The sequence below is a fragment of the Maniola hyperantus genome, chromosome 12 (assembly GCF_902806685.2).
Source record: "Maniola hyperantus chromosome 12, iAphHyp1.2, whole genome shotgun sequence".
Taxonomy (NCBI): Eukaryota; Metazoa; Arthropoda; class Insecta; order Lepidoptera; family Nymphalidae; genus Maniola; species Maniola hyperantus.
In genome coordinates, this window is record NC_048547.1 from 2,618,634 (window position 1) to 2,636,743 (window position 18,110).

Below are 18,110 nucleotides of genomic sequence, written 5' to 3' on the forward strand. Positions count from 1 at the left end.
CCCGAGGCCTCATGATCCACAGGACATTAAGTTAGCCAATAGTCAGATCTAGCTATAAATTATAATAGCTACCTAATAGTCAACATGAGATTTTTCTCTTCTAAATATGAACCAATAATATTTTGTTTATTCTCCAATGCTCGCGACTTCGTCCGCGTGGACTACATAATTTTCAAACCCCTATTTCACCGCCTTAGGGGTTGAATTTTCAAAAATCCTTTCTTAGCGGATGCCTACGTCATACAATCCGCATGCCAAATTTCAGCTCGATCCAGTAGTTTGAGCTGTGCGTGGATAGATCAGTCAGTCAGTCAGTCACCTTTTCCTATTGTATATTTAGATTTGCTAAATAAAGTAAATGTACAGCTAGCAGCGAAAGCTAGCTGCCTAAAGTTTACCATCGATTTGACCTTGACCTGCGACCCCAGCTGTCAACTGCCGATTTATACGAAATGTTAATCACTGCAAATACCATTAACGTCTGTTGGAAGCTATTTCCGAAATGCTTGCATGAAACTGCAAAGCAAGCCGAGTCCATCTTCTATCTTCTTCTAGGAGTAAATACTTATAAAAATTATTTTCCTAACTGACTGATCTATTAACGCCCTGCCTTTAATTATTATTAGCGCTGGGATAAGAAAGTTGAGTCATCAGGTTCCTTTGATGACGCAAGTAACGCTTACTAAGAAAGGATTTTTGGAAATTTCAGCCCTAAAGGAGTTAAATGTGGGATGACAGTCCGTAATTTTTCAAGTTACTGTGAAATCTTGTTATCTGAGAAAATTGGGAAGTAGGCCTTTTAATTAAAACTAAAGAAATATGTGTTTCTGGATGCCCAACCTTTTTACTTAATAAGTTGAAATTTTGCTCAGAGTTTTCCCTTATAATGCAAGAATATTGTCAGATTTGATGAGAACGAAGCCGTGGGCGTGGGCTAATATAATCACTACCCATATTATAAATGTGAAAGTGTGTATGTTCCTTAGTTTATAATAAAATCACGGCGTAACGAAGCATAATTTCTTTTTGGCATAATTTTAAATCGGCATATTTTTTTGCATGGATATACATAGTTAAACACCTAGAGAGTGACGGCTACTGTTTTTATCCCGAAAAATCAAAAAGTTCTTACGGGATTACAAAAACCTAAATCAGCTAGTATTCAAATTAAGCATATAGGAATCAAACTTGTATTTAATGTGACTAATTTTATCAAAACTATGTACCTACACGTTGTTAGGTAGGTACATCATAACATCATCATCATCATCATCATGATCAACCCATCACCGGCTCATTACAGAGCACGGGTCTCCTCTCAGAGTGAGAAGGGTTTTGGCCATAGTCTACCACGCTGGCCATGTGCGGATTGGTAGACTTCACACACCTTTGAGAACGTTATGGAGAACTCTCAGGCATGCAGGTTTCCTCACGTTTTCCATCACCGTTAAATCAAGTAATATTTAATTAAGTAATTAAAACGCACATAGCTCCGAAAAGTTAGAGGTGCGTGCCCGGGATCGAACCCCCGACCTCCGATTAGAAGGCGGACGTCCACGGACGTCCGGACCACTAGGCTATCACAGCTTTTTATCATAACATATTGCATGCTAATACGCAGAATTTGGCTGTACCTTTTTGTTTTTGTAACATCTCCACTGTTTACCCATATTCGCAATAAAGAAATTTGAACTGAAATGAATTGAAACTTCGTTTTATGGGGCGCGCTCGAAATACCCTCTTTTTAATCAGACATTCAGCTGCTGTAAAGGAACGATCGCTCTAGCGACTGTAACTAGCCACTGGGCGTCCAGCCTAAACAACAATTAGGTTGTTTTGGCGCAAACTCGTGTCTACGTGCCTGACATTCCGCGCCACACGCGCATGCCGATACCATCCGTTTTTGTTCGGATGACACTCCATCTCCACGGGCGAGGGAATCGCAACCAACCGATCTACTATCGTCGGCGATAGTATCGCCTTGTGGACATCCATACTAATATTATAAATGTGAAAGTGTGTCTGTCTGTCTGTCCGTCTGTCTGTCTGTCTGACTGCTAGCTTTGATGATGGATTTAGGTTTTTTAAAAATCCCGTGGGAATCGTTTGATTTTTCGGGATAAAAAATAGCCTATATCCTTCCCCGGGAGGTAAGCTACCTCTGTACTAAATTTCATTAAAATCCGTTAAACCGTTGGGCCGTGAAAAGCTAGCAAACAGACTGACAGACAGACAGATGGACAGACAGACAGACACACTTTCACGTTTATAATATTAGTATGGATTTGGTGGCACGGCGAGACTATCGCCACACGAGTAGATAATTTATATCGCCGCGATTCTATCTTCCTCGGAGATGGCGCCTAAATTAAAAGCCACATAATGAAGACCACTTTTACTATTCGGCACTTCTGAATTGATTTTAAGCAAATTTCTTAAAATTTATAATATTTTATTTTTTGCATCGCGTTACAAAGTTTAGAAATTCAAAAAGTACTGCACCATATCTGTGCCATATGTGCCATATGTGTGGTAATATGTCCATGTCTGTGCCTCTTAATAAGTAATATTATAATGTCTTCCGCCAACGCGGGGTAAAAGTAGGCCAGTGGGTTTCAATAAGGGGAGCGAACGGGGTAAAATGTACGCAATAATATTTTTTTATTATGCTGACTACCCAGGCAGGGCCTGACAGCTCTGTGCTTTGAATATTTAATTTAGTCTATGAGGTCACTTTGTACCTACTTTTTTTCATCATCAGACTAGGAATTACAAAGTAAAAAAACCGGCCAAGTGCGAGTCAGACTCGCGCACTGAGGGTTCCGTACTACAATCGTATTTTATCGACATTTTGCACGATAAATCAAAAACTGATATGCTTTAAAAAAATAAAAATCTGTTTTAGAATGTACAAGTAAAGCCCTTTCATAATAATATGATACCCCACTTGGTATAGTAATCTTACTTTCAAAGTTGAAAATAGCAATATTTGTTCATAAACACATCTTAATTTTTTTGTCATGTCAACCACAAATTTACGATTATCGGATTATTCCCTTTATGTGTGCTATAAGACCTACCTACCTGCAAAATTTCATAATTTTAGGACTAAAGATCCCTACGAAAATTGTAATAAGGTACCCGTGCGAAGCCGGGGCGGGTCGCTAGTTAGACAATAAATGTACAAATCACTAATGCTCAGTTGCATAAATAGTGCATCTTATCGGTAGGTCTCGAGTCGTCAAACGTGGTCGCTCCGCTGACCCACTGCCAACTTTCGCAATAATGGGCTACTTGACAATTTTTTTAAGTTGGTCTTAAATGGTTTATATTTGTCCTATTATATCAAAAAAATTAACACTATATTTTTTTGCGCCCTAAAAACCGTACAACTTTAATTTAAAAAAATATTTTTCTTAGACAGGTGAAAACACTGTCGGCCATGTTTGGCCGATAGATTATCTGTGCTCTGACGTCATGCATTTGTAAACAACAGCATAACCACAGAGTACATTATATATACTGAGCATAACCTACCAAAGTTTAATAAACATGACTTCTATACTAGTTTACATGAAAAATATAGTAATTATCGTTATTGTATCATCCGAGAATGTAAAAAACGCATCGATAAAGACCACAGGAAAGTTGTGGATTAGAGTGCCCAGTGAAATAAATATACGTAACACGCAAAGACTTGCTTAAAGGGATCCTATATGACTAACGATTTCAACCCAAATTTATTTTTGCAAAGATCACTTTGTTGTAAGTCTTACTTAATAACTTATTCAATTTATAAAGAGAAAACGATATTTTTTTACGTTTACTATGAGTTTTTAGAAATATATAAAAACTAGCTTATGCTCGTGACTTCGCCCGCGTGGACTTCATAAATTTCAAACCTCCATTTAACCCACTCAGGGGTGGAATTTCAAAAAAGCCTTTCCTAGTGGATACCTTCCCTTTACCTACAAAGAACACACTCACCAAATTTCATGTATCTAGGACCAGCTGTTTAGATGTTTAGGCTGTGCGTTGATATATAAGTTAGTCAGGACTCTAAATTTTATATATATGGATACTACGTTAGTCCCCGCGTGACATAGGAATGACATTTCTTTGTTTACATATTTAATGACGTCACATCATGGCTGACAGCGTTTTCTGCGTTTCAAATAAAAATAAAAATTGTATTTTTTTAAATTGGATTTATATATCCATCCTGCGTTTTTAATAATTGTTATTGATATATTTCGTTGTTTTAAGCAAAATACTATAATAAATAATCATTTATTGGACGAAATTAGATATGAGTCAAGTAGCCTAATCATTGGGATTCGCGTTTATAAATGACAGGTTTACTGCTGTCACTGTCAGCTCTACTCTAGGTCTTCTTTACTAGCTTGGTATAAGTTGGTATAAGTCCTGCAAATTGCTATTGCGCTGGAACCATGTCTCATTAACATCGGAATGACGTCATTTTGACGTCAGCCGAAATAAAAATCACCTCGAAACTTCAGTCTAGTGCTGACGTCACTAAAATTACGCGCATTAGCAGTTTACTTACGTAGTAACGGTATTAACATTTGTAATGAACTTCTTCAATCTTCAGACTACCACACACAGATTAGTTATTACTTATTATTAGATAGCACAACGTTAGTTGTATACGCAAACCTGAAAGTAGTTTGTTTCAGAATCAGTAACAGAATCTATTGCAATAATTTTTACTACGGATTATATTTTAACCAAAAAATACTTTAAAATCCTGCAAGTTTGAACACCTACTTGAATAACCGCATGCACCAGCTGATTCGAGCCACACAGGCGGGAGCGCGCACGATCAACGCTAGGCGTCCCGTTCGCTCACAGTTGCTTGCTTGGGGTGACCATGTTTTAGCGGGACAACGACTCAACACAACAAGCTTATAACTTCATAAGTTTTCATTAAATATTTTTGAAATTTTGCATAAAAATTTTCGATACGTGTTACGGTTTTGCGTAAGTATAATAAAACTAACGTTGAATACCCACAGATGACTTACTATGGATCAAGCCTCTTTTAGTATCAGCTTCATGAGGATGTGAAAGAAACACTGAACACTGAATATTCTTATCAGTGAATAGGCATCTTCTAGGCAAGCGTGCTCAAACCTAGACCTCATCATTGCTCTGTTTCTCAGGCATGATTGTCGTCAAGCGCAAGTCTATCTCTCAATAAATAAAAATAAAAAATTCAAATGATGCCACGACTATAGCCATGCCCAATTTCATCTATCTTTATGGTGGTTGTTCCAGGTCCGGGCCCGGTCGGCACGATGTTCCGCAGCGAGGAGATGGTGCTGTGCCAGCTGTTCGTGCAGCCTGAGGCCGCCTACGTCTCCATGTACGAGCTAGGCGAAGCTGGCATCGCGCAGTTCAGAGACGTGAGTTTGTCTCCACAGTTCCAGGTCCGGGTCCGGTCGGCACGATGTTCCGCAGCGAGGAGATGGTGCTGTGCCAGCTGTTCGTGCAGCCTGAGGCCGCCTACGTCTCCATGTACGAGCTAGGCGAAGCTGGCATCGCGCAGTTCAGAGACGTGAGTTTGTCTCCACAGTTCCAGGTCCGGGTCCGGTCGGCACGATGTTCCGCAGCGAGGAGATGGTGCTGTGCCAGCTGTTCGTGCAGCCTGAGGCCGCCTACGTGTCCATGTACGAGCTGGGCGAAGCTGGCATCGCGCAGTTCCGAGACGTGAGTTTGTCTCCACAGCATGCAACTAGTAAACATAAACTAAACATACTCCCATTGCAAGAATTTGCCTATATAGTGACCGTGTTGGGCAGGCGTGATGGTCATCGCAGGGCTAGACTGGTCGCACTGGTGTTGCTGCTACCATATTTTATGCAGTAGGTATAGCCAATTTTCGTAGAGGCGATGGCCGTTGGAGCCGGAAAGTCCTTGAGTGGATACCGGGTTTAAGCAAGCGTAGTTCGGGACGCCCTCCAGCACGATGGACTGACGTTATAAAGAGGCTGGCGGGAAATGGCTGGATAAGTAAGGCTGAGGACCGGGTGTGGTGGCGCTCTTTAGGGAAGGCCTATGTCCAACAGTGGACGTCCACAGGCTGATGATGATGATAGCCAATTTGAAATGTGGACGAACGACATCAGGCGAGTCGCTGGATTCGGGCGGCGCAAGACCGTGGCGTGTGGAAGTCCCTACAAAAGACCTGTGTCCAGTAGTGAACGTCTATCGATTGATGATAAGTGGATGAAAAAATCTATTCAGGGTTGATTTTTTTAGTGATCAGTGAAGCGAAAACTTAAACTATTGATAAGTAAATCCAACTGGACTTACTTATCAATAGTTTAAGTTTTCGCTATGTAACTACATAACAAACGGTTGAAGTTACGACAATGCCTGCTTCTTGAATCATGTTTATTGGGCAATTGGACGTAATGTGCTGGTCTCAGTGTGGTAGACTTCTTCACTCTGGGCTGGTTTCCGCACTTAAACGTTTCCGTCTGTTGTGCGTGTTTCAGTGTGGTATCGTATAACATAATTATGAGACTAAGCCTAGACGCAACTGGTTGAAAGCCACTTATAACCTAAAAACACGGAAACTGGTTCAGAATTCAGATAGACAACGAAAATAGACTACTCTTGTTTGGAATGCCAATTACGATTAGGTATTGAGAAAATTTAGTGCTTTTAAAACCAGTTATTTACCTACCTATGCCTACCACTTAAAAATACCCACAATAGATATTATATTATACTATTGGACCTACCATATACTATATTGATACTACCTTTTACCCTTCATTTATCTCCATTTTCCATGATGTCTATCTTAGAGTATATAATAGGGCTTAAACCATAGTCTACCACGCTGGCCAGGTGCATACTGGCAGACTTTGCACACCGCCGGGAACATTACGGAAAACTCTAGGGCATGCCGGTTTCCTTAATTACTTCATGAAATGTTTGTTGGTTTATTGGTTTGTCGGTTTGTCCTTCAATCACGTCGCAACGGGGCAACAGATCAACGTGATTTTTGCATGGGTATAGTTAAAGACCTGGAGAGTGACATAGGCTACTTTTTATCCCGGAAAATCAAAGAGGTCTGACGGGATTTTTAAGGACCTAAACGCGGACGAACTCGCGGACATCAGCTAGTATACTAAATACATTCAGGCAAATACCCGTTCACAGACCCAAGCCGAAAGTCAAAGGTTTGGAAGCCACAAGGCCAAACAAAGTGTTGCTGGCCAAAGCAAACTTTGCACGTGACAACTATTCTTGATGAGGGAAAAAAACGCCTCACTTGTGGCTAGTTGAATAATAATGACATCCGATAGTAGGTACCTATTCGATTTTATTTTTTCTTAAATCCAGGCTTATTAAAGCATTCAAATCAGTGATTTTAAGCTTATTTCGTGGTTTCACGTGGTTCAACCCAATTGCACTTTTAACCCCGGAAAATCGAAGAATTCTCACGGGATAATCAAAAGCCCATTTTACCGATTTATGTAAAATTTTGTAAAGAGGTAAGCTTGCGACCCGAAAATTGTGATAGGCAAACGTTTTATCCCAGAAAAGAAAAGAGTTCCCATGGGATTTTCCAATAACCTGAATCCAAGCGGACGAAGTCGCCGGCATCATCTAGTAACATAGAGTTCAATCCGGAGAGTATTGATTAAACGTTTGATAGACTAAAGAGCTCCTATGATCCAGCACATGTACCGTCAGCATAAACTGAAACAAAAATAAATAATTAAACCCCATTCACAGACATTTCGGACGGTTTTCAAATGGCGTGGCGCTTCTTCTAGTCTGCCGCGGATGACATCCATTTGGATTGGATGCATGTATTCTATCATTTAGTTTTCACATTCTCGAAACGATTTTGGAAGACGTCCACTCCATTTGGATTGATAGACGTATCGTCAGTGGGCACTCTAGAGAGCACCCGTGGACAACTTCAATCCCATTCCGCCTTAAATTAAGGACTAAAGTCGTACTTTTGACATATGTTAATATGGCCAAAATGTCGGGTGAGATCTCAAAATATATGCACTATACAATCAAGTGATATTTCAGTCAAGAACTAAAATATCAAAGATCAGAAATAATAAAGATTATGCTCCACTAACAAATAGTAATAATGATAAGCTATTTTAACTTCTATTGATATTCAAAATAGCCGGTTCTATTCCGTACATCCGAAAGATGTTTCCTTATAATTTGGAACCTCTCCAAATATATATTGTGGATCAATTTACCGTAGAGCAGATTAACCTGGCTTTGATTGCGCAAGCTTTAATAGTTTACGCAACGAAAGCTGGGCGGATACAGTATCTTGCCCGGCTGTGCTTGTTGTGGGCTTCTTCTCAGACCAGGGCGCGTTTGGAATCCTCGTAGCTTTAGTTTTAAGAAAAATATTTAATTTCCTAAAACATTAACAGCTATTAAATACATGTAATTAAAAACTTCAATTTGTGAAGATCTAATTAATTCCTTAATTTTAGTTATTCGTCCATTTACTGGAACCCTTTACTCTAGTACGTAAAAGTACTAAAAGTTTGTGTATTGTATCTGATTAAATGTCAATAAATTGCGCCAAAACCATTCAACAAAAATGCTAGTTTTTAGGTGAAATCGCTAACGTCAGTTGCGAATGGTCTTCTCTTAAATCCCGTTTCCGAATGACCATGTACTTGTAAGCTGTTTTTACTGCGAAAAAATATCCTAGGCTCACCGGAAAACCGAATTTCGATGTGGACTAATTCGCGAGCAACTGACTGTCGCGACGACAGGACAGTTTGTCCTATTTGTGACCGTCCTTCCACTTATCCAGTTTAAAAATAATTTATCTCTGTCATGGCACATTGGATAAAAGTCCCTAGTCTACCGGGGGTCTAGAATCGCTAAACGTTCCGTGGACTGATTGATTACACAAGAAAACTTAATATATTTGTGATATGTACTCAGTACTGAAGCAATTATTGTTCAGTACTGATTACATATAACAAACTAGCTGATGCCCGCGTCTTCGTCCGCGTAGAATTAGCTTTTTTTAAAATCCCGTGGGAACTTTTTTCCGGGATAAAAAGTAGCCTATGTCACTCTCCAGATCTTTAACTATAGCCATGCAAAAAATTACGTCAATCCGTTGCAGCGTTGCTACGTGATTGAAGGACAAACCAACAAACGAACACACACTTTCGCAATTATAATAAGGGTACTGATTTCGTCACTGACAGCAAGCAAACCGTAGCTCAGTGGTCAGAGCGTCGGGGGCAATCCCAGGAGACGCGGGTTCGAATTCTGCCGGTCCGCAATTTTTGATATGTATTTAAAATTATTTAGAAATTTCCTTGAAGTGTATAGGCTATAAAAACTATAAAAGTAGGTACGGAATTTTTATGTGCGAGTCCCACTCGCACTTGTCCAGTTTTTGAGTATATTTTAATAGACAAAGCAGCTGTTATTATTTAGTAGGCTGTTAGTAGGCCACACGCCATGCAGAGTGGTCTGATATTCCTTTGTTCTTGAAACCAATAAAACATAGGTACAGTAAGCGGCAAAAAATAATGTGCATCGACTTTTTGAAGGCGTTAGCGGATTTGTAGAGCATTGTCCGAATACCGTGTGTCATATATACCAAATATCCCATAACTTTTCCAAGATTTCCCAAATGAGGCCAATTCCCCAAAATGGCGCAGAAGTGCGTGGCCATCATTTACTCGGCCCTCCCCTGTTCGCGTGTCTTCATAACAGGGGAGTGCCCCTAGCCGGGCTACGATACAATCGATTCGGATTTGGATTATTTTAATTCGAATACTCTACCTTTTTTTAAAAAAAAATCTTTCGTGTTTTTAATGAAAATATTACAATAAACTTAAAGCTAGCCTTATCTAATTACTATACAAATCATGCCCGCATGGAATGGTGCTAAGAATACTGGCTGCATTTCCGCGCTGGACAGCCAGGCTGATCCGTTGCGCAAAAAATGAGCTAGCCCTTCTGTCACCAGATGAGGCTATTAATCGCGGTGAAATGTCTTGTAAATTTAAACAATTACAATAACGATTAATACGTTTCTCTTACACAATTGGGGGGCAGATGATAGATAGATAAAACTGTCGATTTGATTACCTTACCTTAAGACTAACAGGTAATGTGAATAGATAGTTATAACCTATGGCGACAATATGGGTAGGATCAACATTAATATCGTTCTTTAGGGAAAAACGCTGTTATTATTCACATGGGATTCACCTTTCACGAAACCCTGTGTGGCAACAAGGGCGCGGGCTGTCCTTTACAAATATTACGCTCATCAAACTGCCTAGTATAGTACACGACAGGTTGAAATAAAATCGGGGAGGGTATTTTTTTCGACATTTTGCACGATAAATCAAAAATGCATAAAAATTACAAAAAAACTGTTTTACAATGTACAGGTCCTTTCATATGACACCCCATTTGGTATAGTTATCTTACTTTGAAAATTGAAACACATTTTTATTTTTTTTTGTGATGTAACCACAAATTCACGGTTTTCGGATTTATTCCTTTACTTTTGCTATAAGACCTACCTACCTGCCAAATTTCAGCATTCTAGGTCAACGAGAAGTACCCTGTAATTTTTTTCTTGACAGACAACAAAGTGATCCTATAAGGGTAATTTTTTCCTTTGGAGGTACGGAACCCTAAAAAATGCGAAGTGCACGTGTTTGCGAAAAATGGGAAACGTGCTGAACTAATAATTCCTTCAAAGAAAAGTTCAAGAACAGTAATAACATAATGGACGCGGGCGTAAATGAGTGAGGACGGAATTTTCAGTGAGGAACAACGTGAGGAAGCCTCTATAGCTTCATAAATTCAAAGGGCACGTGTCTCGTGAGGAAATCAGATAACAAAAAAAAAATCTGAGGGCACTTGTAACCAGACAATCTACGAATAAAAGTTTGAGAGGCCAAAAAACTACGCTAATTAATTTTTTTTAAATCCTAATCCTTCCTAATCCTAATCCTAATCCTAATAATATTAATTATAAATGTGAAAGTGTGGATGTTTGGATGTTTGGATGTTTGGATGTTTGGATGTTTGAATGTTTGGATGTTTGTTACTCAATCACCGAAAAACTACTGGACGGATTTGGCTCAAACTTCGAATGGACATAGATTATATAATATATACCCTGGATTAACACATAGGCTACTTTTTATCCCGGAAAATCAAAGAGTTCCCGCGGGATTTTGAAAAACGTACATCCACGCGGACGAAGTTGCAGGCATCAGCTAGTATCACAATAAAACTTAAAGCTAGCCTTATCTTATTACTATACAAATCATGCCCGCGTGGAATGGTGCCAAGAATACTGGCTGCATTCCTGTGCTGGACAGCCAGGCTGATCCGTTGCGCAAAAAATTAGCCATGCCTAGGGTCTGGAATACTCTTCCGAGATCAGTGTTTAAAACAAGAGTGAATAGGCACCTTCTAGCCAAACGCGTCCCATCTTAGGCCACATCATCACTTCCCATCAGATGTGATCATGGTCAAGCGTGCGCCTATAATGAATTAAAAAAAACCTACATTACTGTTGATACCAAAGCATGTGCGAGAACTACTGTAGGTATTCAGTATTTTAGAACAAATTGATCAAAAATTCAACATCCGTATTAACTAGTAGATATAAGCAATTAGCTCAAAGGTCTCGCCGCCCTCGCAATAATAATTGTTTTAATTGAAACGACAATGAACAATAGTATCAGTAACCCGTCCCATCACACTTACGTAACGTGATAAAAATAAGTGTTTGCTCGCATTGTCTTATTGCCTCTTTGCCGCTTATTGCTCGACGGGATCATTTACGCTGTAATATCTATCGTAGGTACTACGGATTCTATAGTAATCTAAATATTTTTTTTATTAAAAAGAATATTAGCCATGTTAAATGACTAATATTCCCCTTTCCTCTCCAACTAAGCATCAAGCTTGTGCTAGGAGTAGGTACGACAATAGTGCAACGGACGGGGTTTGAACCGTCGACCTTTCGGTTTTCAGTCCACTCCTTTACCTATTGAGCTATTGGGGCTGATTCTCTTGTACACAATCTCTAAACTAACCTAAATTAACAGGCCTAAATCTAGTGCTATCCTTTTCCACAAGCAACATTATGACAGGGATAGCAATAGATTTAGATGTGTCATTTTAGTTTAGTTTAGAGATTGTGTACAAGAGAATCGGCCCCATTGAGGCTCTAAAATATATAAAAGGAAAAGGTAACTGACTGACTGATCTATCAACGCACAGCTCAAACTACTGGACGGATCGGGCTGAAATTTGGCATGCAGATAGCTACTATGACGTAGGCATTAGCTAAGAAAGGATTTTAGAAAATTCAAATGTTGTTGGGGTTTGAAATTTGTATAGTCCACGCGGATGAAGTCGCGAGCATAAGCTAGTAATATTATAAACTAGCTTAAGCTCGCGACTTCGTCGGCGTGGACTACCTATATTAAACTTTCAAAGTAAGATTAATATAGGTACCAAGTGTGGTATAATATAAAAGGGCTTTACCTGTACTTTCTAAAACAGATTTTTATTTATTTTTATGTAGTTTTTGATTTATCGAAAAATGACAAAAAAAATACGACTGTAGTACGGAACCCTCAGTGCGCGAGTCTGACCTGCACTTGGTCGGTTTTTTAAAGAATATTAGTCAAGTCTATCTTGATGACTAATATTCCCATTTCCCCTCCAACTAGGAGTAAGTACCTACCTACGACAATAGTGCAACGGGTGGGGTTTGAACCGGCAACTTTTCAGATTTCAGTCCGCTCCCCGTTGAGCTATTGAGGCTTTAGAGCTATGCAAATACTTCAGTATTTACAATACTGAGCACTGAATTTTCACTGCGCAGCGACAATATACCACTTCTTAACCTAATCATAATTCTATGGTAGGTGCATTAACTTAATCCCACTTAGGACACAAATACTTCAAGTTGGTATCAAATGGGTTTTCCAGTAAGTGGACAAAACAAAAACAAACAACTTCGAATCGATAACGACAAAATTATAACTTTTTAGGAATAGGTATTATGACAAATAATAATATGATAACATAGGTTACTATGTCAAACATTTAGTGCCACTCTACAATTTTAGAGAAATAGATTAGCTATTTAGGCTCTGTTACTGGTCTCCTCTCAGAGTAAGTAGGGTTTAGCCATAATCTACCACGCTGGCCAAGTGCGGATTGGCAGACTTCACACACTTTTGAGTACATTATGGAGATCTCTGAGGCATGCAAGTTTCCTCACAATGTTTTCCTTTAGGTACTGTTAAAGCATGTGATATTTAATTTCTTAAAACGCACGATAACTCCGAAAAGTTAGAGGTACATGCCCGGGATCGAACTCCCGACCTCCAATTAGGAGGCTGACGTCCTAACCACTAGGCTATCACAGCTGTTATAGCAACAACGGATTGGACGGTGACACCCGAATACGGGATGGGACAGCGACGCTCGATGAACTGGTTATGAAAGCAATAAATGCCCATAAGAGCCCAAATGCTGTAAACCAGTTATTGATGAACTATTTTCGGTGTTAAGGTGCGGCCTCATAAAACGGCAGTGGTATATTTTGGTGTGTTGAATATAACGCGACAAATATTGATAAATACGTAGTGTAACCAGAACACTAGCAAAAACTAAGTCAGTCAGTCAGTCAATCAGGACTTTGAATTTTGTATATACAGAAGACATTAAAATATTGTTATGCATTTGTCTGAAATGTTGTGTAAACGCAGTGAAAATTCAAAACGAAAATACAACACCACGGTGCTTGAAAAGTTACTTTGAATACCTATGTCGGATAACAGACCACTTTTGTAGTAGATCGTAATTTTTTTAATAAAAATAGCGAGCAAACGTTTACTGACATTCGTATAAATATTGTGTGAAAAACTGATGAAAATATCACAACCTACGTCTGTTATTTATCACGCGAATATATACGATTTTCTTCTTCCTAGAATTGTTCCAAAATTTCTTCGGGTTAAAAATTATTGTAAACTGATGTCAGTGAAACAATTAAAATAGAAATACAATATGGTGGTATGAATTATTATTAGAGTAGCAAACTTTAAAAAAATTAAAACTATTTTTTTTAGGTAGATAGGTAGGTACCTACAGCAATTAGTAAAACTGAAAAACCAAGTGGGCATCAGCTTATCTTATAGGGTTTCCGTAGAAAAAGCGATGGAACTAGGAATCATCTTAGCTTATTCTAACAAGGAGAAGAATTAAGTTTTTAGGGTTCCGTGCCTCAAAAGGAAAAACGGAACCCTTATAGGATCACTTTGTTGTCTGTCTGTCTGTCTGTTTGTCGGTCTATCAAGAAACCTATAGGGTACTTCCCGTTGACCTAGAATCATGAAATTTGGCAGGTAGGTAGATCTTATAGCTGACATTTGGGGAAAATCTGAAAACCGTGAATTTGTGGTTACATCACACAAAAAAAATTTAATTGTGGTCATGAACTAATAATTAGTATTTTCAATTTTCTAAGTAAGATAACTATATCAAGTGGGGAATCATAAGAAAGGTCTTACCCTGTGCATTCTAAAACAGATTTTTATTTATTTTTATGAATCATAGTTTTTGATTTATCGTGCAAAATGACTGTACTACGGAACCCTCGGTGCGCGAGCCTGACTCGCACTTGACCGGTTTTTTTTTATGAAAAGAAAATCTCACCCCTGCACCAGCGAACTGGCAATACTGAATGAATAAGAATTATTTATCCTTATTAACTTTTGAACTACACATTTACTCCAATTTTTTTTTTCTCTTTATTTTGACCAAAATAATAAATGTACATTTATCCGCTTTACATCCAAAAACTCTAGAGTTTGTGTGGATGTTGCACATTCCTCTTATGATCTAAACTAAGCTTCGAATTACAAAATCAATCTCTGTGACTTTTTTCAATAATGTTTTCCGCACTCCGTTATCTGCTCGGTGCAGTTGCCAGAGTGATGCCAGAAATAATGATGATCCAAATTAAATTTTTCGTCTTCCTCAGTTAAATCCCCACGTGAACGATTTCCAACGGCGCTACGTAACAGAAGTGAGGAGGTGCAGTGAAATGGAACGCAAGCTGCGCTGGGTGAACGGAGAGCTGCCCGAACCTCCTCCGCCGCCCAAGCTTTCGCCCAGAGTGCTCACTCCTAGAGAAATCAATATATTGGAGGTAAGAACCCACCATCATCATCATACTTCACCTTGTTAGAATTTGGAAGCCAGTCGCCAAGCTGCTGTAAGTTTGAACAGTCTGTCTTGATTTATTAATCTGTCCCGGACAAGTAAAATACCTGAAAGAAAAGTTATGTAAGTTTATGAATAATTTGGAGCTTTCACAGTAGTTATTAGCATACTTTTTTTCTTATGAAAATCTTACTATTTTTTTTTCATTATCAGTCACTACCCTTATACCCTTAGGTATTATAAATGCGAAAGTGTGTTTGTTTATTGGTTTGTTGGTTTGTTGATTTGTTGGTTTGTGCTTCAATCACGTCGCAACGGTGCAACGGATTGACGTGATTTTTTGCATGGGTATAGATAAAGACCTGGAGAGTGACATAGGCTACTTTTTATCCCGGAAAATCAAAGAGTCCCCACGGGATTTTTGAAACACCACGCGGACGACGTCGCGAGCATCAGCTAGTCTTATTATAACTATAATAATGTTTGAGAGACAGAATAAGTTCTGTCAATGCGCGCATGTGTGGCGTGAACTTCTCTCGATTATATTATTAGGTCATTGTAAATTATTGTAACTCATTAATTTTATTAGAAACTGTTTCTATACGAATCCATCAATTGGCCCCGTGTCGTATCAGGGAGACAGAATCAAGACCAGGAGCCTCAGCAGAAATGGCTGAAAACGGCAAGCGGCGCAAGTATGCCTCTCTTATCGAGAGTTACATTTTTGTTACATGTTTGCCGTGGAGACCCTGGGGCCATAGAGTCTTAGTGCAAAAAAAATACGATACATTTCACCACGATTAATAGCCTCATCTGGAGACAGAAGGGCTGTCTTATTTTTTACGCCGCGGATCAGCCTGGCTGTCCAACGCGGAAATGCAGCTACTTATCCAGTAGTACTTTTAGCACCATTCCACGCAGGCATGATTTTTATAGTAATTAGATAAGGCTAGTTTTAAGTTTTATTTTAATATTTGAAAAAATAATAAATATATACCTATACAAAATTCGTGCTTGGTGATGATTCGGAAAAACGAACGACAGTAGAAGACATAGAGCGTAGAAGATGTAGTTTTAAATCTTTGCAAGCGACTAAATAAGATATTGATTATTTAGGAAAGGATAGACTACATAGAATCGGAAATCCAAGAGATAACCAAAAACGCACAGAACCTCAAAACTGATTACCTCGCACTGATTGAGCTGAAGATCCTCATAGAAAAGACACAGACCTTCTTCCAAGACCACAGCGCGCACAGAAAGATCTCCGCCTCCGTCCAGATTTACAATAACGAGGGTGCGATAGGGCATCTGGGGTTCATAGCTGGAGTGGTGGCGACTCCAAGGGTGCCGTCGTTCGAGAGGATGCTGTGGAGGATATCGCATGGCAACATCTTCTTCAAGCAAGCCCAGATTGATGAGCCGTTAAAGGATCCTGTTACTGTAAGTAGTTTTTATATTTTGAAAAAGTTAATAATAATGCTGGTGCTATGGAAGTAGGATGAACCGTGAACGAGTAACTAAATGTTTTTTATCTAACTAAAAGGTGAAGAAATCGCAGAAGTGAATCGTAATCCGTCGGACGATGCTTTGACGACCTCCCTTGCGCAGTGGTGAGCGCTGTGGTCTTAATAGTGGAAGGTCCCGGGTTCGATTCCTGGCAGGGGTTTGGAATTTTATAATTTCTAAATTTCTGGTCTGGTCTGGTGGGAGGCTTCGGCCGTGGCTAGTTACCACCCTACCGGCAAAAGCCGTGCCGCCAAGCGATTTAGCGTTCCGGTACGATGCCGTGTAGAAACCAAAGGGGTATGGGTTTAATAAAAACTGCCATACCCCTTCCAGGTTAGCCCGCTATCATCTTAGACTGCATCATCACTTACCACCAGGTGAGATTGCAGTCAATGTATTGCAGACTTGTATCTGAATAAAAAAAATAAAAAAGTGCTTAGCAATGTTAATTATTGTCTAAAAGATTAAAGATCATAGGTACCTATAGTAGACAGATAACAACTTACTACGCTGATAATAAGTTACCTAGTTTATCGACAAATTAACCTATATGACCTCACATCATTGAATCTCTGAACCTTCTCTGAACTATTGAGTTGTGTCAGTTTACAGTTGCGATCTAATTTTGTCATCACCGCAACAAAACTTTACCTACTTCATTCTGAGTACGGTAGATTTTTTCATCCACGTTTGAGTCCACGATAGTGATATTGATTTAATTTAAATATATAAAAGGAAAAGGTGACTGACTAACTGACTGACTGCCTGATCTATCAACGCACAGCTCAAACTACTGGACGGATCGGGCTAGGCATGCAGATAGGTAGCTATAATGACGTAGGCATCCGCTAAGAAAGGATTTTTGAAAATTCAACCCCTGAAGAGGTGAAATAGGTGTTTAAAATTTGTTACGGCTGTACTGCCCGACTAGTTTCGAAAACTCGAACCCATCCGGGGTCCTTTTTATTTAACTATCACAACAAAAAATACATGATCCTCTTTCATATTACAGTATTATGTATATCCCCGTGTCAGTAAATAAAAAGTAGTTATCGGTCATTGCGGTAGGCTTCGATCAATAAAACACCCGACACCCGGGTGAATGGCCCTGTGGCATTTCAGTTAATAGGTAAACCTACTTTAAACCTAACTAAAACATTGCGTTGATTACTTTTGAATGATACCAACATACATATTTACGTAAGTGTTCAGTTAATTTAGAAGTAGATAGTAAATAAATTAATAATAAAAAGCCATTTATTCTCAAGTTCCTTAGTTTTTTTTTTTCGTTATAGGTGCACGCTTGACCACGATCACACCTGATGGAAAGTGATGAT

General features: G+C 39.1%; 1 protein-coding gene across 2 annotated transcripts in view; it reads left to right on the plus strand.

Annotated features, from left to right (window-relative positions):
- Positions 1 to 18,110, plus strand: part of LOC117987305 (V-type proton ATPase 116 kDa subunit a1-like) — a 40,157-nt gene that overhangs the window by 11,563 nt on the left and 10,484 nt on the right. The window contains exons 2-4 of one of the 2 annotated variants that reach the window (XM_069502161.1): positions 5,299 to 5,578; positions 15,083 to 15,250; positions 16,381 to 16,707. In XM_069502161.1, the coding sequence (XP_069358262.1) occupies positions 5,471 to 5,578; positions 15,083 to 15,250; positions 16,381 to 16,707 (603 nt within the window). In that variant the 5' untranslated portion in view covers positions 5,299 to 5,470. The other variant, XM_069502162.1, reaches the window with a different exon arrangement.